The 22,133-nt window shown below is 35.5% G+C and overlaps 4 protein-coding genes across 4 annotated transcripts in view; 1 reads left to right on the plus strand and 3 right to left on the minus strand.

Moving 5' to 3' along the window:
* LOC133334361 (glutamate dehydrogenase, mitochondrial) overlaps positions 1 to 4,068 on the plus strand; it is a 165,538-nt gene extending 161,470 nt beyond the window's left edge. Inside the window, exons 3-7 of the mRNA XM_061542656.1 lie at positions 282 to 613; positions 684 to 971; positions 3,028 to 3,332; positions 3,392 to 3,787; positions 3,844 to 4,068. Of these exons, the coding sequence (XP_061398640.1) occupies positions 282 to 613; positions 684 to 971; positions 3,028 to 3,332; positions 3,392 to 3,787; positions 3,844 to 4,068 (1,546 nt within the window). The remainder of the gene's footprint in view (positions 1 to 281; positions 614 to 683; positions 972 to 3,027; positions 3,333 to 3,391; positions 3,788 to 3,843) is intronic.
* Positions 4,069 to 4,297: 229 nt separating this feature from the next.
* Positions 4,298 to 5,950, minus strand: LOC133334362 (coiled-coil domain-containing protein 63). The gene has a single exon (XM_061542657.1). It carries the CDS (start codon positions 5,948 to 5,950, stop codon positions 4,298 to 4,300), a length of 1,653 nt encoding a protein of 550 aa, XP_061398641.1.
* A 2,080-nt stretch (positions 5,951 to 8,030) lies between these two features.
* On the minus strand, positions 8,031 to 8,900 carry LOC133334363 (zinc metalloproteinase nas-8-like). Its single transcript, XM_061542658.1, has 2 exons — positions 8,265 to 8,900; positions 8,031 to 8,180 (listed from the first exon to the last, which is right to left on the minus strand). The coding sequence occupies exons 1-2, from the start codon at positions 8,898 to 8,900 to the stop codon at positions 8,031 to 8,033; spliced, it is 786 nt and encodes a 261-aa protein (XP_061398642.1).
* Positions 8,901 to 11,919: 3,019 nt separating this feature from the next.
* Positions 11,920 to 15,582, minus strand: LOC133334364 (zinc metalloproteinase nas-4-like). The gene is made up of 2 exons (XM_061542659.1): positions 14,674 to 15,582; positions 11,920 to 12,129 (listed from the first exon to the last, which is right to left on the minus strand). The coding sequence occupies exons 1-2, from the start codon at positions 15,580 to 15,582 to the stop codon at positions 11,920 to 11,922; spliced, it is 1,119 nt and encodes a 372-aa protein (XP_061398643.1).
* Positions 15,583 to 22,133: the final 6,551 nt, after the last annotated feature.

Here is a 22,133-nt window from a genome sequence, read left to right on the forward strand (position 1 = left end):
AGAACGAAATTACGATTTTGTGATAAGGATAATTTTTCCCAATAGGACCTAATTTCTATTCTTCCGAATTCATTACTAATTATTGAGTTCTGAACTGACTACCAACCACCCTAGTGTTGACATATGTTAATAAGGAAACAATAACAAAAATAATATCCCAAGAAAAATGTCAAAACCCCCCCAAAAAAAAAACTTTCTAATTTCAATTGAATAGAAAACAACATCGAAATGTTCCGTTCATTGCTACAATACCGGACACTGAGAAGTCCTCACTTGTGGAGTACATTTAACCGCCGTGGCAAACATGAAATACCCAAACATTTACAAAAAATACCAACCGATAAGGATCCAAATTTTGCTCACATGGTTGAATATTATTATCATGCTGCTGCGAAGCTAATGGAACCGTCGCTCATTAAGGAGTTGACTCAAAAATATCCAAAATTGGATGCAAAAAGCGTAGAGGCTCGAGTTAGTGGCCTATTGCGATTTATGGGTTGTGTAACGACATGCATTGAGGTGAATTTCCCCTTGCTGAAAAATAATTCAGAAATTGAAATTATAACCGGTTATAGGGCGCATCATATGAAACAACGGCTGCCGGTAAAGGGAGGTGAGTGGGAAGCGAGAAAAGATAAAAAATTTAATTTGATAGAATAAACTTAAAATTTCTTGTAACTTAGGTATACGCTTTGGCATGGATGTGGAAGAGGATGAGGTTAAGGGTTTGGCCTATTTAATGACCTTCAAGTGTGCCTGTGTCAATTTACCCTTTGGTGGGGCCAAGGGAGGTATACGCATAGATCCCAGTAAATATACTGCCAAGGAGTTACAAATCATTACACGGCGTTATACCATGGAATTGTTAAGGCGGAATATGATTGGTCCAGGTATTGACGTTCCAGCACCGGATGTCAATACGGGCGAGAGAGAAATGAATTGGATTTGCGATCAATATTTGAAGACATTCGGTAAGAGGGAGGTGGTTTTAACTCCAAATACTATTTTTATAACCTCCTTGAAAAATTCGATGCAAACCCCTTAAAATTTTTAATCTTTATTCTTGATCAGAGTGGAATTATATGTCGGTTTAGAATTCTAATCTTATCACGTCAGTCTGTCAGGGTAATATTTAAGAAAGAGCTTTGAAATGGTTCTCGTTTATGCAACTACTTCTAGAATTAACATTGGATATATGGGCCCACGTTGGAGTATAACCTTCATATAAGGGTATCGATCGATTTTCGACATATTTTCTAACCCACTAAGGTACTGTAATTAAGCACTCCATATTCTTAGAAGAAGAACGTCTTTGCAGAAAATATGCGATATAGATCCATGCTGTGTCATAGCCCCTAATAAATAGGTCCCATCCATTTCAGGCATTTCCATTGTCTTGGACGGATTTTCCCCACGGAAGTAGGTTGGAATTCGGGTTTTTGAAGAATGATAAAGATATACGCATAAATGTTTCTATATAGGTCAATTTTTTAGCATGGCATTATCTGACCAAAGGAGCTGTAAATAGATATTCTCGGTTTTATGAGGTGTAAACAGCCACTAATTTTCGAAATGGGTCCATGTTTGGACATAGCTTTTACAGAAATATCCCGAAACTTTTTTTGGTATTTTGAAGATTTTAGCCTTTTATCCAATCGAAGTGGTTCTAATTAAGCATTCCAGATTTATAGTTAAATTTTCAATAGGAAAGTTGGACGTTTTCAGGTTTTTCGACGAGTTTCGGGTTCATGGAGGATGAAAAACAAATTTCCGATATAGTTTCTTATTTTACCTAATCCCCATTCTAAGGTAAAAAATCCACGTCTGGTCTGTTGGTCCTTCAAGAAAATATTTTTAAAAAATCCAGAAAATATTTTTAAAAAATCCACGCCTGGTCTGTTGGTCCTTCCAGAGAATATTTTTAAAAAATCCACGCCTGGTCTGTTGATCCTTGAAGAAAATATTGTTTAAAAAATCCACGCCTGGTCTGTTGATCCTTGAAGAAAATATTGTTTAAAAAATCCACGCCTGGTCTGTTGGTCCTTCAAGAAAATATTGTTTAAAAAATCCACGCCTGGTCTGTTGGTCCTTCAAGAAAATATTAAAAAAAAATCCACGCCTGGTTTGTTGGTCCTTCAAGAAAATATTTTTTTAAAAAATCCACGCCTGGTCTGTTGGTCCTTCAAAAAAATATTTTTTAAAAAATCCACGCCTGGTCTGTTGGTCCTTCAAGAAAATATTTTTTTAAAAAAATCCACGCCTGGTCTGTTGGTCCTTCAAGAAAATATTTTTTAAAAAAATTCACGCCTGGTCTGTTGGTCCTTCGAGAAAATATTTTTAAAAAATCCACGCCTGGTTTGTTGGTCCTTCAAGAAAATATTTTTAAAAAATCCACGCCTGGTTTGTTGGTCCTTCAAGAAAATATTTTTAAAAAATCCACGCCTGGTCTGTTGGTTCTTCAAAAAAATATTTTTAAAAAATCCACGCCTGGTCTGTTGGTCCTTCAAGAAAATATTTTTAAAAAAATCCACGCCTGGTCTGTTGGTCCTTCAAGAAAATATTTAAAAAAAATCCACGCCTGGTATGTTGGTCCTCCAAGAAAATATTTTTTTAAAAAATCCACGCCTGGTCCTTCAAGAAAATATTTTAAAAAATACACTCCAGGTCTGTTGGTCCTTCAAGAAAATATTTTTAAAAAATCCACGCGTGGTCTGTTGGTCCTTCAAGAAAATATTTTAAAAAATCCACGCTTGGTCTGTTGGTCCTTCAAAAAAATATTTTTAAAAAATCCACGCCTGGTCTGTTGGTCTTTCAAGAAAATATTTTTAAAAAATCCACGCCTGGTCTGTTGGTCTTTCAAGATATTTTTGAAAAAATGAACCCTCGATTCGTCCTTCACGAAATCAAAAAATCTAAAATATCTGTTTTAAAGACATATGGCCTTATTAGTCCTTCAAGAAATCCACGCCTATGGTCTTTCAATACAATATTTTTGAAAAATTCACTCTATGGTTTCTATTTATTTAGGTCACAAGGATATCAATGCCCTGGCCATAGTCACAGGAAAACCTGTTCATATTGGCGGCATCAATGGACGTACCTCCGCCACAGGACGAGGCGTTTGGAAGGCTGGGGATGTTTTCCTGCAAGACAAAGATTGGATGGATTTTTTGAAAATGAAAACTGGTTGGGAGGGTAAAACTGTTATAGTCCAAGGTTTTGGTAATGTGGGTTCGTACGCCGCCAAATTTGTGGTAGATGCTGGGGCCAAATTAATTGGAGTGCAGGAAAAAGATGTATCCTTGATGAATCCTGAAGGTATTAATCCAGAGGTAAGTCTTCGGGAGATAATAAAATAATGTTATTTTTAATACTTTTAATTTTTTCTCAGGACCTCATATCTCATATGAACGAAAAGAAAACCCTCAAAGGCTATTCGAAGGCCACAGAAAAGCAAGGTTCCCTCCTCACCGAGAAATGTGACATTTTAATGCCTTGTGCAACACAAAAAGTACTTAATTCCGAAAATGCCAACGCAGTTCAAGCAAAAATAATACTCGAAGGTGCCAATGGGCCTGTTACCCCAGCTGCTGATGAGATCTTACGCAAAAAAGGCATTCTCATGATACCCGACATGTATTGTAATGCTGGTGGAGCAACGGTGTCGTATTTTGAATTTTTAAAAAATATCAATCATGTTTCCTATGGAAAAATGACTTCGAAGCGGGATAATCATGTTATACGTGAGATTTTCAATTCCATTAATGAGTCAATGGGTGATGGTGGGGTGAGTCTCAAGGAGCTGGAAACGAAATCTGAATTTCAATATTTTGGTAATTTCAGCCACACATTTGTCCCAACAAGAGTTTGGAGAAAATACGCAATTGTACCTCGGAAGCTGATATTGTGGATTATGGCCTCCAAACGGTAATGGAAATGGCTGGTCAGGGTATTAAGGAGGTGGCCAATGAATATGCTCTGTGCAATGATTTGCGTACTGCGGCCTATATATTTTCGATACAAAAAATATTTCGTGCCTTAGAGAGTTCGGGTTTTACACAGCAATAAGTTATTCCTTTTATTATTAAACAAATATTTTTATTGTAAAATAAAAAAATATCTATTGATCTCCAAAAAAGATTTAATAAATACCCAGGCCTCTATTGATCTCCAAAATTTTTTTAAAAAATCCACGCCCATATGGTCATTCCAGAAAATATTTTGAATCTAGTCCTATTTGTCCTTTGAGAAAATATTTTTATTCCATATATAATTTTGATATAATTCCGATTTTTCTCTAAGCATTCCTTTTAGCAGCCAATATACGTGACCTTGGCAAACGACACTGACTAATACTGTGTAGACGATATTGCATTTCAGGTTGGGCAACTTTTTCGTATAGCTTCTGTTTGGCCTCCTCGACTGTGTGTATGGCCACACCACCATCTCCAGCTTCATCCATGTTAAAGGCCTCACCCTCTGCACACTCAGGACATTGTTGTGTCAGAACGATGTCATTCAATTCCGTTGGCCATTCGCATATTTTTTCGATTTGTTTAACCACATAATCACCAAATGCCTTACTTTCATCCCGCCGCTCCAACACATAAACACTTGCCGTAATATCGAAGATACGACGTTCTAAAATTTTCAAGAAACGTCGAACATTTACCAAATCAACATGGCTGTGATTTCCGAGTAATACCATCAACGGTGAGGCATCACATTGAGACATTTTGAAAAGGGTTTCAATACCCTTCAAAAGGCTGTCCAAACGTTGATCATTTGCCTCCCGCACCTTTTGTAATTCCGCATTTTTCTTTTGTTTCTCCGCCAGAGTTGCTTCCAAACGATCTATGGTCTCATATTGATCTTGTAGGGAATTTAAATTGGTTTTCTTCAGGGAATCAATATCGTTGTAGAGACGATTCACGGAGTTCGTTAGCAGCGTCATGTGATAGCTCAGTTCATTGGCATAATTGAAATACGAATAATACAGACTCTCTTGTTGTTGGAATTTTTCTATGACCTTTTCGACATTTTGTGTTTGGGTATAATCCTGAATTTTCTCCAGGATTTTGTTATACAAATTAATTTTCTTTTTATGATATTGCCGAAACTTTTCACGACGTGCATATTCTTTTGGTTGTAAATCGGCCAATTCCCGCACCTTACCCTTGGTATCCATAAATTCCGAAACGGCAGTTTCGGCTGCAAGATTTCTCATTAAGCCTTGCATTTCGACTTTACGCATATCCTTCTCCTTTTTATCTCTCTTCACTAAGTTATCAATTTTCTCATAGATATCGATGCAATTGTCAAAGGTACCCAGGGCATATTCGATCAATTCGATTAAATATTTTTTATCACTATTCAGTTTCTGCACCAATTTCGAATAGGATTCATTGAAGAGGGTACGATGATTGAGAATTTTGATTAATTCTTCACGTAGCTCTGCATTGACCGCCGTAAAGCTGCATTCCCGACGTACGCCCACCTCCAGCTGATTTTCCAAAATCATTAATTTCTTGCGGGTCTTGGCCACGTGTGCCTGATGCTGTGTATCGGGCACCGTTTTACGATTTAAATCATAAATTTGTTTATTCACCCGACTTATTTCCCTTTCCAAATTGGCGATGTCCACCTTCAATTTGCGATTGTCATTTGACAGCCTCTCTTGGCATTCAATATGGCATTGGATATTTTTCAGACAACGTTTATTTTCGCGTACGTGAGTCAGACCATTCGCAACCCATATCTGGGCTCTCAAGTCGTCCTTTTCCACCTTTAACTGATCAATGGCATTCTGATAGCTCGCCTCGATAATGGTTTCTTTGCGACTTTTCAATTTTGTCGAGAGAATCTTTTTATATTCCCGCTGACGTTTGCCCAGCTCTTTTTGCTTGGCCAAATAGACTTCAAGGAAATTCTTCCTCGCCAAATTATCCATGGTGGATGTAATATCTTCGGGCGGAGTTCAAAAATGTGATTTTTATACAAAAAATATATACATATATTTTAATATTTTCAATAAATAAAGGTGTGGGTTAAAAGGCCCTGCCGACTATGATATCGACTTCACCTATGTTTCAATTGGGATTATTTAAAAAAAAAATTAATTGAAAGACCAACAGAGGTGTGGTTGAAGGTCCATTAAAGGCGTGGATTTTTAAAAATATTTTCTCAAAGGTCCATTAAGGCGTGGATTAAAAAAAAAAATCTTGAAGGTCCATTAAAGCCGTGGATTTAAAAAAATCTTGAAGGTCCATTAAGGCGTGGATTAAAACACACTGTGGTACAGGGTATTATGTCTTTGAGCATATATTTAAAACAGGCAAAAGGAAACGAGACAGACACATGGTTTCTTTTGAGAATATGCATAGAAACACTTTCTGAGTCGATCTACGCATGTCCGTCTGTCCATCCGTCCGTCCGCCTGGCTGTCTTTCTGTCCGTCGCATTTCTGATCCGATTTGGATGAAATTTGCTATAGGTCACTTATTAGGCCCAAGGACGAACCCTATTGAAATTGGGAAAAATCGGTTCAGATTTAGATATATCTACCATATATATTTTCGACCGATTTAAGGTAAATGTTTGACATAGCGTACTGAATTTGGCCAAAACTCTTTGTACATTAGAACTTTTTACCGGGTTAACCTACTTTGTGAGAATTTATTTGACATATATGCAAAGGTAATAATAATTGAAACACACTGGGTTAACGAAATCCGGTTAAATGTAAATGTACTACTAGAATGACGTACGTGAAGTTTCGTAAAAATCGGTTCAGATTTAGATATAGTTCCCATATATATTTTCGTCCGATTTAAGGTAAATGTTGCGCCAAAGTCCCTAAATATATTTCGATATACTCGAAATTTGGCATAGCGTACTGAATTAGGTCTATGATGTGTGTAAAATTTCCTGAAAATCGGTTAAAATTTAGATATAGCTCCCAATATATATTATCACCCGATTTAATGTAAATTGTGCACCAAAGTTCCTATATATCTTTCGATTTGCACGAAATTTGGCACAGCGTACTGAATTAGGTCTAGAATGATGTGTGTTAAGTTTCCTGAAAATTGGTCCAGATTTAGATATAGCTCCCATATACATTTTCGTCCTATTTAATGTAAATGGTGCACCAAAGTCCCTACATATCTTTCGATTTCCACGAAATTTGGCACAGCGTAATGAATTAGATCTAGAATGATGTGTGTTAAGTTTCGTGAAAATCGGTTCAGATTTATATATAGCTCCCATATATTCTCGTCCGATTTAAGGTTAATGGTGCGCCAAAGTCCCTATATATCTTTCGATTTGCACGAAATTTGGCATAGCGTAATGAATTAGGTATAGAATGATGTGTGTTAAGTTTCCTGAAAATCGGTTCAGATTTAGATATAGCTCCCATATATATTTTCGTCCGATTTAAGGTAAATGGTGCACCCAAGTCCTTATATATCATTCGATTTGCACGAAATTTGGCACAGCGTAATAATATTATATATAGATATAACTCCCATATATGTTTTCGTCCGATTTAATGGTGTACCAAAGTCCCTTAATATCTTTCGGGTTGCACGAAATTTGGCACAGGGTAATGAATTAGGTATAGAATGATGTGTGTTAAGTTTTCTGAAACCGTTGAAATCGGTTCAGATTTAGATATAGCTTCTATATCTGACCAAATGAAAAATTTAGTATAGGTTGCAGAACGACATGCTTATGGATCCAATTTCATTTTACTGGACCTTTAAAAATGCGACGTCTGTTAGGATTCATCTGTTGAATATACCCAAAGTGATGAAGGGTATCATATAGTTGGCCCCGTCCGTAATTTCCTTACTGGTTTAAAAATATTTTCTTGAAGGCCCATTAAAGGCGTGGATTTTTATGTTCTTGGTATTATTAGAATTTAATTAATTTAATTCTATTTTATAAATATATGTAGACATCCTGTTTTAATTATATAATTTTATTTTTAATATGACTAGTAAATTCTTGCTGAGATGTCCATATATTTATTTAGTTTTCAACACAGATGACTTGGTACCGCCTGACTTATCGTCTGATCTTAGATCTCCATAACAATTGTACATACGATTTATTTTCAGAACATCCAATGGTGAGAGACCAAAACGTTGACCCATAATATTATTATACTCAGGTTGCTGGAAATATAGTAAAAAAAATAATAAGATCGATTTTTCGGAGCTATATAATATATTTAAATTTTAATCGCGGCACATCCTTACCTTCGCCACAATAGTCGGTTGTCCATTATGGGAAAATGCCGTCGCAGAATAATGCATAATACTACCATAATCATAGGGTACATCAAATGCTGCCGTACGAGCTCTTCTCTTGAAATTATTCTGTAATCCATCGCGTATATTTTCATAGCGTATTTCAACATATTCATCACGTTCCTTACGATTTTGTTCGTGGAAAAATCCCACAACATGCATCAGCTCATGTATTGCTGTGCCGGGATTTATCAAACATATTGGAGATTCGAGATTAAGTTTTTGTTTACCACCCTGTCGTCCGACATAAGACCAACAACCGGAATTTTCATTATTCAGCGAAATATAATCGGTTTCATTGTAGCGTCGAGGTACAAAACGTACACAAGTTTGCATATGAAAATTTAGAAAAGCATAGAAAATTATTTCCAAATCATGTTGATTGAAATTGCCGGCAAATTCGTAGGGTATAACGCCATAGGGCCAACGGTAAGATTTCGAAATGACACCATTTTTGGAAAACATGTTAGCCGTTTGAATTATATCGCCTTCGGTGTAGGATCCGACTTCTTCGGGATTTGTTGGATGTTTTGGGTGTTCCACGACGTTAGCCGGATCTAGGGTAGTTTTTACAATATCCTCCATAACGATAACATTTCCTTTTGAATTTATAACAGAAGCACTTTGAGAAAATTTTAAATATATAATAGTGTGGATAATTATTGTATATACTATCATCTTTATACTTTAAGTTAAAAAAATGCGTCACTTTTTGTTAATATAAAAATTTATATACTCTCTTTGGCACTTTATTCCCTACTGAACAGATGCCAGAATCTTATTCATCACTTGGGTCGATATTTGCCCAAAAAGTTGCATTTCAGTGTTTATTTATCTTTAGAGTAATACTGATTAAATTCTTTCTCAAACATTGAATACTCCGCAGATGTTTAACGTTTCGTCAGTTACCACCTTAACTTTAACTATTTGACTGATAAGCCAGTGACAAGTTCAATATCATCTATTTAAATAAGTTCAGCAGTTTTAGCACATCGGAAAATTTGGATAGGAACAGCCATCTAAAAATTGACAACGTTGTTGGCGTGAATTTTTTTAAAATATTTTCTTGGAGGACCAACGATAGCGTTGATACTTTAAAAATGTTTTATAATCGATTTAAAAAAAATATTCCATAAACCAACCAACAGAGGCATGTATTTTCTTTAATATTTTCTTAAACGACCAACAGAGGTGTGGATTTTGTAAAAAAAATTTTCTTAAGTGACCAACAGAGGCGTAAATTTTTTTAAATATTTTTATACCCTACACAACTATGTCGTCAGGGTATTATAGCTATGTGCAGCCCCAAGCGTTTGTAACAGCGCGAAATATTGGTCGTAGAACCACCGATCGTCATATCTCGACTAGCTGAGTCGACCTAGATATGTGTGTCCGTCCGTCCGTCTGTCCATTATAATTTGTAAATACGATACAGACCACAGTTATGGACCAATCTTCACGAAATTTTGCATGTAGGATGGGTTGTGGTCAATGAAGACCCCTATTGTTTTTGGTAAAGATCGGTTAATATTGCCCGAACATCGTGAAATTTTACATGGAGAAGGGGATCGGGCCAAAGAATTAGCATGCCTGTTTTGATGAAGATCGGTCAATATTTAACGGGCCAAATGGACCCTGACTTTTGTGTGAAAAATTACAAAATTTATATTCTATGGCATACATATTTAGTCCTGAGGGAGATAAACCCGAGAAGTTAATAGTATATCCAAGAGGATTGGTTGACCTTTAAATTGATACAAATTATATTGTCGTATGTACTCGGATGCGGGAGTTACACTTAAATATTTACAGGCTCTTACGTATTCAGACATTATTTAGTAACCCATTACCACACTAGAGGTCGGAAATATAGCGCTGATCGCTTTGAAATTTTCCATGAGGTTCCAGTTATGGTCAAGGACAACTCCTATAATTTTCGGTCATGATCAGATAATAATTTTGGGATGAAGTGAACAGAAAACTTTATTTATAGGCCACAATTTTAATCCGAACTTCACCATACAACCCACAGTGAAGGGAATCTGGACAAGGACTGTAATATTCGGAAAATATGTCAGTGTAAGAAAGAGGTGTTGTTGACCTCTAATCGGGCAAGAGGGTTCAAATATTACGAAATATTGCCCAGGCTCGGAGTAAACTTCCGCAGAAAGTTAGAATTCCGTGGTAGTTGTGTAGGGTATCGTATGGTCGGACCCGTCCGACTATACTGCTCCGCTCACTGGTTATTTAAATATTTTTTAAACGACCAACAGAGGAGTGGATTTTTATACCGTTCACCGCACTGTGGTACAGGGTATTATGTCTTTGTGCATATGTTTGTAACATGCAAAAGGAATCGAGATAAATCCATGGCTCCTTTTGAGAATAAGCATAGAACCACATTCTGAGTCGATTTATGCATATCCGTCCGTCTGTTGACGTTAAATTGTAAACAAAGTACCGGTCGCATTTATAATCCGATTTGGATGAAATTTGACACAGCTCATTTATTTGGCACTATTGAAGTAGGTGAAAATCTGTTCAGATTTAGATATAGCTCCCATATATAGTTTCGCACGATTTTATGTAAATTGTACACCAAAGTCCCCGAAAAGCTTTCGATTTGTACGAATTTTGATATAGCGTACTGAATTGAGCCTAGAATGATGTATGCTTAGTTTAGTGAAAATCGGTTCGGATTTAGATATAACTTCTATATAGTTTTGTCCGATTTTATGTAAATGGTGCACCCAAGTCCCTATATATCTTTCGATTTGCGCGAAATTCCGCATATCATACTGAATTGAGTCTAAAATAATGTCTGCTAAGCTTCGTAAAAATCGGTTCAGATTTAGATATAGCTCCCATATATATTTTCGTCCGATTTAAAGTAATTGGTGCAACAAAGTCCATATATATATTTCGCTTTGCACGAATTTTGGTATAGCGTACTGTATTAAGTCTAGAATGATGTGTGTCAAGTTTGGTTAAGATATAGATATTGCATAGCTTTCATATATAATTTCGACTTATTCATGTTAATTGTACACTAAATAATCAATGGGTGTCTGATTGAGAATACATTTTAAACAGTGCAGCATAGCTTGTGTCAAGTTTGCTTTAAATCGGCTTACAAAATTTAACATAGGTTGCAGAATGATGTTAGTCCGTTCAGTAAGGATTGATGTTAGTCGGTTCACATATAGATAAATATCACATATTTAAGTTCGTTCAATTTCATGTCAAAGTTCCTTCAAAAAGACGACGTTTGTAGAATGTAGAATATACCCAAAGTGGTAAATTTTTTAAAAATATTTTCTTGATATGGGCGTGGATTTGTTTAAACATATTTTCTTGAAGCGCCATTAAACCTAATGACGTGGATATTTTTTAAATATTTTTTCGAGCAGCATGAAACCAGAAACTGGGGTTTTTAATTGTTTCTTTAATTTTTATTTTTACATTATTATTAATTAGCTTTATTATATACTTTCAACTATCTACTAACAATGTATACATGTATTATTCTAACAAAATAATTGCAATGCTAATTCAGTCTATACAAAAATTACTTAAATAACGTAAAAAAATATATATGTTTCTATTAAGGATTAAGTCGCGACATCAAATTGCTGAAAACATTTCCCATTTTTCGTATAGGTCTTTCAGATGTTGTACTTGTAGGAAATTCCGTCGATTGTACATCATCGTTATAATCCTCGTTGTCGTAACAATTGTACATACGATTGATTTTATCTATGTCCAATTGGGAAAAGCCATTACGTTGACCCATCATTTGATTGCCCTTAGGATGCTGAAAGTAATAACGGTATTGAAATAGTAAATTTAATTATTAAAAAAAATATTTGAAAAAGTGATGTACTTAATTTTTTACAAAGAACCGAAGTAAAGAATAAAAAAGAAAAATTAATTGCAGAGAAAATTAGTTTTAGAAAGACTTTGTATTTTGTATAAAAATAGAGGTATATAAAAACATTGTGATATATAGATGCTTCCCGAAAAATGTGGGCCAACTTTGATAATTTTTGGTAGGAAGGAGGCAAGAGGGTATTTATCCTCTGAGAAAACGAAATACCCAATTACACAATGCATGAAATGGGGCGGAAGATTTTTACTAAAATTACTTACGCTTCGGTTGGAGATTTATATGATGGATATGTCAAAACATTGACCTATATTGACAAATTTACACTCCTTAATATATTCAATATTGGGTCTTAGATACAAGAACCGGTTTTTTATATAAGGCATTCATAAATTCGGTGCGGCCGAATATTATTGTCCTTAATTTGTTGTAGCAGAAGCCTACTCCGCTCAACATTCCAACCTGCTTTAAGAAAGCACTCCTTCTCCCGATCATAATATAGAAGCACAATGGCAAAGAACGAAAGAACAAGAAGAATGTGAGCGGGAGCAAATCGAGATGTGCAGGAGTCAGAATGAAGTCAGGAAATGCTACCAACGAGTAAAACACCAAACCGAAGGCTTTAGTGCAGGCACTTCCTCCTGTAGAGATGAAGATGGAAACCTGGTGACAGATACAGATAGCGTGTTGAGGATCTGGAAGGAGCATTTTGCAACGCTTCTGGTAGAAGAAGATACTCCAGAGCCAATAAGAGACGACCGTTTAGAGTGTGTACCACCTAACCAAGATGAGGTCAGAGTAGTAATTAATCAGCTTAAGAACAAAAAACCAGCAGTTGCCCATGTATTACCAGCCAAACTATTCAAGACCGGTGGTCGGATGCTTATCCGGAGCATGCACCAGCTAATTAGTACAATTTGGCTAGAGGAATGCATGTCCAATTGGAATCTCAGCATCCTGTGTCCCGGGCGCAAAAAAAGGAGACAAGACGATATGTGTCAACTATAGACGAATAAGTCTCCTTCCCATCGCATATAAAGTGCTGCGGCTTCACGCCTGGCAAATCCACCATTGACCAGATTTTCACTCTGCATCAGATCCTGAAAAAGACCCACGAAAAACACATCGACACATTCCACCTATTTGACGACTGTAAAGCCGCATTCGACAGCCCTATCCGTTCAAAGGTGTTTAAAGCCATGTCTGCTTTCGGCATTCCTGCAAAATTAATACGGCTATGCAGGATAACTTTAAGTGGCACAAGGTCAGCAGATAAAGTCGGAAAGGACTTTTCGGAACCTTTCAGTATCGAACGAGGATTCGGACAAGGTGATAGTTTTTCGTGTGACCTGTACAACATCCTGACATTAATGACATCAGTTTTAAAATTCGGAGGAGATAGTGTTGGCCAACAGATGCTACTATGGTCTACGTAAGCAATTCAGAAACAAAGTCACCGCTCGCCAGACTAAACTCAATCTACAAGACGCTGATACTACCCGAGCTGTTGTATGGATCTGAAGCATTGGTACTTGTGCAAGCAGATGAGGTAGCTTTTGGAGTGTCTGGGAGAAAAATTCTCCGGACGATCTATTCTCCGGACGAACGTTGGCTAGGCCATATTGTGAGAATGGAAGAAGATGCCCCAGCTCAAAACGCATATAAAAGCGAACCAGAAAGGAAAGACTATAAATTAGATGAAAAGATCAAGCGGAAGACAACATTGCCGAACATGGTCTTTCAAATTGGAAGAACTGCGCAAGTAAAGTAATAAATCCATAGACCTCCGCAAGCCATAGGCTGAGGGTATATATCAGTCGGCAACACCGACTGACACTTTTATACTTGTTCAGGAGATGCTTATTATCCTCCGATGGAAATTGTGGTTGTAAGTTGGCACTCCGGGGTTTTGATTGGAAAAATATGGAATAGGAAATATTTACACACAAGTGAAAACTCATTAAATTCGGCTGACCCGAACATTTTTGAACCTCCATCATGAGGTGGTCATCCTTTAAAAAACGAAGTTCAAAAAACGGACAGGAGACAACAACACGTTGGAAAATTTGTTTAAGTCCTTAAAAATGGGCAAAGCTTTTAAATGAGATCTATGTCTTAGCATTGAAAATGATCTGCAACGGAGGTTTTTTACCTTCAAGGGACACGGATTCCCAGATTACTACCACCTACGTAGAGTATAGCCAAAACATGGACCTTTATATGAGAGCTAAACATGAGCCTATATTGAAATGCCAAAACTAGATTCATGCTCTGACATAGTCCCCATATTATCGAAAATTGTCTTTAAAAATAATTTAAACCATCCAGGGGCTCAGTTTAACACACCTAATAATATAATGGAGGTCTATTCAAAAAGTTTCAGAATATAATCCAACCTAATGCCTTTTTTAATATAGGCCGAACCCAACTCTTCTTAATTTGTTTTTTTTTCTTTCTTAATTCAAAACTTACCTTCGCCACAATGGTCGGCTGACCATTTTGTGAAAATGCTTTCGCCGAATAATGCATAACACTGGCGTAGTCGTAGGGCACCCCAAAGGCAATCGTGGGTGATACCTTTTTGAAATTATCATAGGCCGCCTGTTTAATATTCTTATATTTGATATCAACATATCCATCGCGTTCCTGGCGATTTTGTTCGTGGAGGAAACCCAAAACATGCATTAATTCGTGTATTGCTGTACCGGGTTTAGTTAAACATCCTGGGGTTTGTAAATTAACCTCCTGTTTGCCACCCACCCGCCCAATCGATGACCAACAACCCGATTTACCGTTGACAATTGAAATGTAATCCTTTTCGTTGGTTCGCGGCACAAATCGTATACAGGTTCGCTGATGATATTCCTGTATGGCGTTGTGTATCATTTGAAGTTCACGACGTTTGAACTGAGCACCAATTTCATAGGGAACTACGCCGTTGGGCCAACGTGTTGCCGTCGAGACGAGACCATTTTTTAATATCACCGAGCTCTGTGGCATGAGGATATCACCTTCTAAATAGGATCCAAGTTCTTCGGGATTAACATGTGCAGTTTCAGGTTGATATTCATCGACAAGGCGTGCGGTATTATTGTAGTCCGGAATGCGATACAATGAACTGCCGAACACACTCAAGTCCAATACATTAGGATCCTTGGGAACTGAATCTACACTTGTTGCCGCTTCCACCACCTCACTATCTTCCAATGAGGGGAATCCTTCAGAAATTTGACTTATTAAATGATTTCCGGGCAAAGGATCTTCTGGGAAATCTTCGATATTTATTTCAAATCCTACGGTTTCTTCCGAATTAATTTCCACTATTCCATTTTCAATATTTTCATGCAAATTCTTCTCACTTAATGGTATGCTTCGAATCATTACGACAAAGCTTAAACAAATTATTAATGAAAACCGTACCGAATCCATTTTTCTATTGCCGTTTGTTCGGATGTTCTTGGGAAAATTCAAATTTACAACTATCGTAACTGGATCGCATACATTTAAATATATATAGCGATCGTGAGTGCTGAATGAAATATTGACGAGAATTACAACAATAACAATATGCAAACAATCACCACCACCATATTGTGTCAACAAAAACAACAATGTGTGTAGAATCGAATAGAACTATGACAAGTCATAAAATAGCTCCAGTTAACACCACAGTTGGCCAATTCAAGTGAATACCCGTTGACAACATGATATGTGTTCAATATCATCATGATCATCACAGTGGTTTGGAAAACTGAAAAAAGGCTCAAAACGTCAAATTAAACACGGTTGAATAACATTCCAGTTCGAAAAACTCATATTCAGCCAGGCTGAATAGGTTTTCTGTTAGGAAATCTTATATTCAGCATGAATGAAAAGGCTTTCTATTAATAAAATTCATACTCAGCCTGGCTGAAGACGTTTTCTGTTTGGAAAACTCATATTCAGCCTGGCTGAATAGATTTTCTGTTAGCAAAACTTCTATTCAGGTTTTCTGTTTCGAAAACTCATATTCAGCCTGGCTGAATAGGGTTTCTCTTAGGAAAACTCATATTCAGCCTGGCTGAATAGGTTTTCTCTTAGGAAAACTCATATTCAGCCTGGCTGAATAGGTTTTCTGTTTCGAAAACTCATATTCAGCCTGGCTGAATAGGTTTTCTCTTAGGAAAACTCATATTCAGCCTGGCTGAATAGGTTTTCTGTCAGGAAAACTCATATTCAGCCTGGCTGAATAGGGTTCCCGTTAGGAAAACTCATATTCAGCCTGGCTGAATAGGGTTTCCGTTGGGAAAACTCATATTCAGCCTGGCTGAATAGGTTTTCTGTTAGGAAAACTCATATTCAGCCTGGCTGAATAGGTTTTCTGTTAGGAAAACTCATATTCAGCCTGGCTGAATAGGTTTTCTGTTAGGAAAACTCATATTCAGCCTGGCTGAATAGGTTTTCTGTTGAGAAAACTCATATTCAGCCTGGCTGAATAGGTTTTCTGTTAGGAAAACTCATATTCAGCCTGGCTGAATAGGTTTTCTGTTAGGAAAACTCATATTCAGCCTGTCTGAATAGGTTTTCTGTTAGGAAAACTCACATTCAGCCTGGCTGAATAGGTTTTCTATAAGGGAAACTCTTATTCAGCCAGGCTGAATAGGTTTTCTGTTAGGAAAACTCTTATTCAGCCAGGCTGAATAGGTTTTCTGTTAGGAAAACTCTTATTCAGCCAGGCTGAATAGGTTTTCTGTTAGGAAAACTCTTATTCAGCCAGGCTGAATAGGTTTTCTGTTAGGAAAACTCTTATTCAGCCAGGCTGAATAGGTTTTCTGTTAGGAAAACTCTTATTCAGCCAGGCTGAATAGGTTTTCTGTTAGGAAAACTCTTATTCAGCCAGGCTGAATAGGTTTTCTGTTAGGAAAACTCTTATTCAGCCAGGCAGAATATGTTTTCTGTTAGGAAAACTCATATTCAGCCAGGCTGAATAGGATTTCTTTTAGCAAACCATCTATTATATTTGTATCCACTGTGCAATATATTCAATACCTTTACACATTAACAGTTTATGTTGTTGTTATTAACAGAAACAGTCGTTTAAACAACAACAACAGAAATTAAATAAATATTTAGGCTTGTCAGGCTTCCCTTTTGTTTTACACGCTATTAACGGCTCGGCTATAAAAACCAACAACAACAAATGAACTTCTTAAAATCACTTCCAGACGATGGATGGATGACGTGCCTTTGCAAGTCTCATGAACTTGACTCGCTCTAGTTGACTGATAAGCCGGCAAAAGAATGAATGAAAGCTCAATGAATTTTGAACAAAAACAACATTTTATGCGTTTTGCAAATAATACCTGCAGTTTAACACCCGTCCCTATACCTGTTATTTTATTTTTATTGATAATTTTTAAAATTCAATGTCGTCTCCCTCTCTGTCAATCAATAAATCCGGCTGGATTTGTAACAGCTGTGTTTAGAAAACAGCTGCTTTGATGGGACCTTAGGAAAACCCCCCAATAGAAGTTGTAATGAAATTATGTTCGAATACTATCACAACATGTTCTACCTTAAACATGAATAGATAAATATTTACTCAATAAATACAATTTTGGGGGGTTTTCAAACATGTTCACATTAAAAAATGGTATACTAACACATTTCTTCTGTAGCGATTGAAAAAAAAACCTTCTAATTTTAGTTGGAGAACTGACCTTTTCGCAAGTTCATACATTGACCCATAGTTGAATGACACTATGGGGAAACAATTGTTAAAATAGTTAATTATTAATTAATTAATCTATATATATAAAAGAGTTGCGTTATAAGTGACTGACTGATCATCAACGCCCAGCCGAAACGGCTAAAGCTAGAAACATGAAATTTGGCATGTAGGTGGGTTAATTATTAATTAATTAATCTATATATATAAAAGAGTTGCGTTATAAGTGACTGACTGATCATCAACGCCCAGCCGAAACGGCTAAAGCTAGAAACATGAAATTTGGCATGTAGGTGGGGTTTGGTGCGTAGGCGTGTGATAAGGCGGGGTTTTTGGAAATTCGTACTAAAAGGTACTAAAAAGTACTAAAAACTGTATTACGCGGGAACGGTTAGATGTAGAACTTTTAAATTTGGCACGTAGCTTTGTCTAGGACGAGCAAAGTGGAATGTGTGAAAAAATTTTGGAATTTAGTACTAAGAGGTACTAAAAAGAACTAAACATTATATTTGAATGGAATTGGTAGAGAAACACATCTGAAACTTTGTATGTAGCTTAAGTTATTACAATAAGAACGACGTGCAAAAATATTTGTTGGAAATTAGTACTAAAATGGTACTAAAAAGTACTAAAACTTTATTACGCCGGAACGGTTGGAAGTAGAACTCTGAAATTTTGTATGCAGCTTTGTCAATGATAAACAAATCAGAATGTGTGAAAAAAATTTGGAATTTAATAATAAGAAGTACTAAAAAGTACTAAACATTATATTTGAATGGAATCGGTAGAGATACATATCTGAAACTTTGTATGGAGCTTAAGCTCTTACAAATAGAATAACGTGCAAAAATATTTTTTAGAAATTAGTTCTAAAATGATACTAAATAGTACTAAAAATTGTTTACGCCGGAATGGTTGGAAGTACAACTCTGACACTTGGTATGCAGCTTTCTCAATGATAAGCAAATCAGAATGTGCGAACAAATTTTGGAAATTAGTACTAAAGGTACTAAATACTACTCAACAATGGAACAGGTAGGGATAGATATCTGAAATTTGGTGTGGAGGTTAAGAATGATGTCCAAAAATATTTATTAGAAATTAGTACTAAAGTGATACTAGGTAGTACTAAAAACTGTATTACGCCGGAACGGTTGGAACTACAACTAGGAAATTTGGTATACAGATTTGTCAATGATAAACAAATCAGAATGTGCGAACAAATTTTGAAAATTAGTATTCAAGTTGATATCTTTCTGAAATTTTGTAACTTAAGCTATTAAAAATAGAAAAATGGACAAACATATTATTTTTTGAAATTGGTTCTATAGTATTTTAAAAAGTTGTGAAACTTCGCATATAGCTTGAACTATTACAAATAGAATACTATACATATTTTTTTTTGGAATTTAGTACTGAAGAGGTGATAAAAAGTACTAAATAATAAAATACAATGGAACTGGTAGAAATAGAAATCTGAAATTTAGTATGTAGCTTACTCTATTGCAAATAATATGCAATGCATAATTCTTTTGAAATTAGTTCCAAATACTGTAGTATAATGGAACCGAAAGTAATTGAAATCTAGAACGCGGTACATAGATTTAACTATTACAAATACTATGCTATACAGTAATATATTTTTGCAATTAGTACTAAATGGTACAACATATTAACTTATAATGGAAAAGCTAGATATTGAAATCTGAAATGTAGTATGTAGCTTAACTATTAAATTAATATTTTTAGAAAATTGTACTTAGAGTACAAAAATGTCCAACTCTTAGTTCAAATAAGCGTTTTGTTTTATTAAAAATTCGTACTAAATGACTCCAAAAATACTGCACTGTATGAGAAAAAGTATAATTCTAAAATTCTGTATGTAGTTTTGTATATTACACTGTGCAGCACTAAAATCTTGAACCAATCGAGACCCCCAAAATCTTGTAGCTTGTGATGGTGGAAGAAAATCCCCAGCTGGGTTTTGCATTATTAGCTAAGGTTTTTTTTTAAACTAATTTTTAAAATATTCGACTGGGCGGATTTTAGCACAATTTTCGAATAATACGTACTTATTATTGAGTCTATATCTCGTGAAATATTCGAAATATTGCTTTTCTCTCTTAAGCAATATTTTTCCTCTTAACTAGATCTAAAAAATTTCTCTTGAGATAAAATTAATAAAACAACAGCATCATACTGAAAATAGCACGACTGCAAAAAAAAAAAATTAAAATTTCGACATACTATGACATGAAGATAGCCAATAGCAAATCAAACAACTCTTCTTAAAACCCCCATTTTATTGGTTGACTCCTTCACATAGTTATAGCCTCACAAATTCATCAAAATGAACCAAAGAAATCCACTCCCAATTGTATGTTTATAGAAATAAAAATTGCTATGCTTTTTTTCAATAAATAGGTACAAAATTGAAGTAAAAATTAAAATGTTTGGGCCCTTTGGTTTTTTTTTCGAAGACATGTCGCAGCGATATATGCACAGGGTAAACGCAGGAACTGGAGGTGGATCGACCATACATTAAGGAAAAACTGGAACAGTATCACTTGAATGGCATCACCAATGGTCGAGGAATAGTGGTCAACCCAGAGACACCTGGCGACGTACCATTACTCAAGAAGTAAGACAAAGAACCTTACAGCAAGTGTAATGGTGGAGGACCAATGTACGCGACATTCGGAGCAGTGCGGGATCAACACTGCCAGTATGAAAACCTTGGTTGTTAATTTCTAAAACGTCAGAATAAAATAGTGAGATTAGCTCCGAAAGCGACGAATAAATTTCAATACATGTATATGTAAAAAAAGATTTGAAGTGTCCTTATTTTTTTTAATGTTTATGATTTTTCTAAGTATCAATATAACATTTGAAGTGTCCTTATATTTTTATCATCAACAATAAAAATCTCATTTTTATTTATTGTGCTATTTTCAGTATGATGGTGTTGTTTTATTGATTTTATCTCAAGAGAAAATTTGTAGATCAAATTAAGAGGAAAAATATTGCTTAAGAGAGAAAAGCAATATTTCGAATATTTCACGAGATATAGACTCACTAATAAGTACGTATTATTCGAAAATTGTGCTAAAATCCACCCAGTCGAATATTTTAAAAATTAATTTAAAAAAAAAAACCTTAGCTAATAATGCAAAACCCAGCTAGGGATTTTCTTCCACCATCACAAGCTTCGAGATTTTGGGGGTCTCGATTGGTTCAAGATTTTAAAGTTGAAAAATGTGTCACTGTGTTATAAACAAATAAATAGAAAACAAATACTAACACATTGTATATGGCGGCACGGGTGTATATAGAATTTGGGTACAAAGCTTTTTTCTATGAAAAACAATGCTTTTCGCTATTTTGTTTGACATTTGTACTTAAAGTACTTGTACTTAAAGTACAAATTAAAAAAGTTGTTTTTGAACATTTTTAGTATAAAGTACTAATTAGGAAAGTTTACAGACAGATATCCGAATTTTAGTATTTATCTTTGACTATGGCAAAAAATATGTTTTATGGAAAAAATTTCTGAACGTATTTATTAAAAATTACTAACGGTTATATGAAATATAGTTTCCAATCCCGCATGGATCTATACCTCAGCGAATGAATACGCTAACAACGTAGCGGGCCTATGCTAGTGTTTATATAAGGTAAATAATTGTTGATTTATGCCCTACATCACCGTGTGGTGCATTGCAATAGTACTTGAAAATGAGGTGAAATATATCAATAGTTAGGTTAGGGTGAAAATAGGGGTAATTAATAACTTTAAGGGAATCCCCCCCCATTCTCGATTATAATTTTTCAAGATTTTCAATGGGCTGGTAAATCAATACCAATGCTGTAACTATGCACATATATATTTGAAGATTTAAAAAAAGAAGAATAATTTACAAGAAAAAAATTGTTATTGTTTTGTTGTTGTTTTTTTGTAATTAAAGAAACGTCCTTATTTTTGATGGCGGGCATGATAACTCCTCACTGGAACATCGGAATCCGAAAATTCTAACGGTGTTGGAAAGAGTACATGACTGGATCACGTATGAACTAGGATTATTGACTTCGCTCTAAAATTAACAAAATAGCGGACCTTTGAAAAAATATTTTTGGAAAATCGCCGATTTTTGACCACAAACTTAGTTAAAAAAATAAGGAAGATCTTCACCGATTGGCTTTATCCTAGTTCATATGATAGCTATAC

The sequence above is a fragment of the Musca vetustissima genome, unplaced genomic scaffold (genome assembly GCF_032173495.1).
Source record: "Musca vetustissima isolate MV318-11 ecotype Yass unplaced genomic scaffold, APGP_CSIRO_Mvet_v1 utg2553, whole genome shotgun sequence".
NCBI lineage: Eukaryota > Metazoa > Arthropoda > Insecta > Diptera > Muscidae > Musca > Musca vetustissima.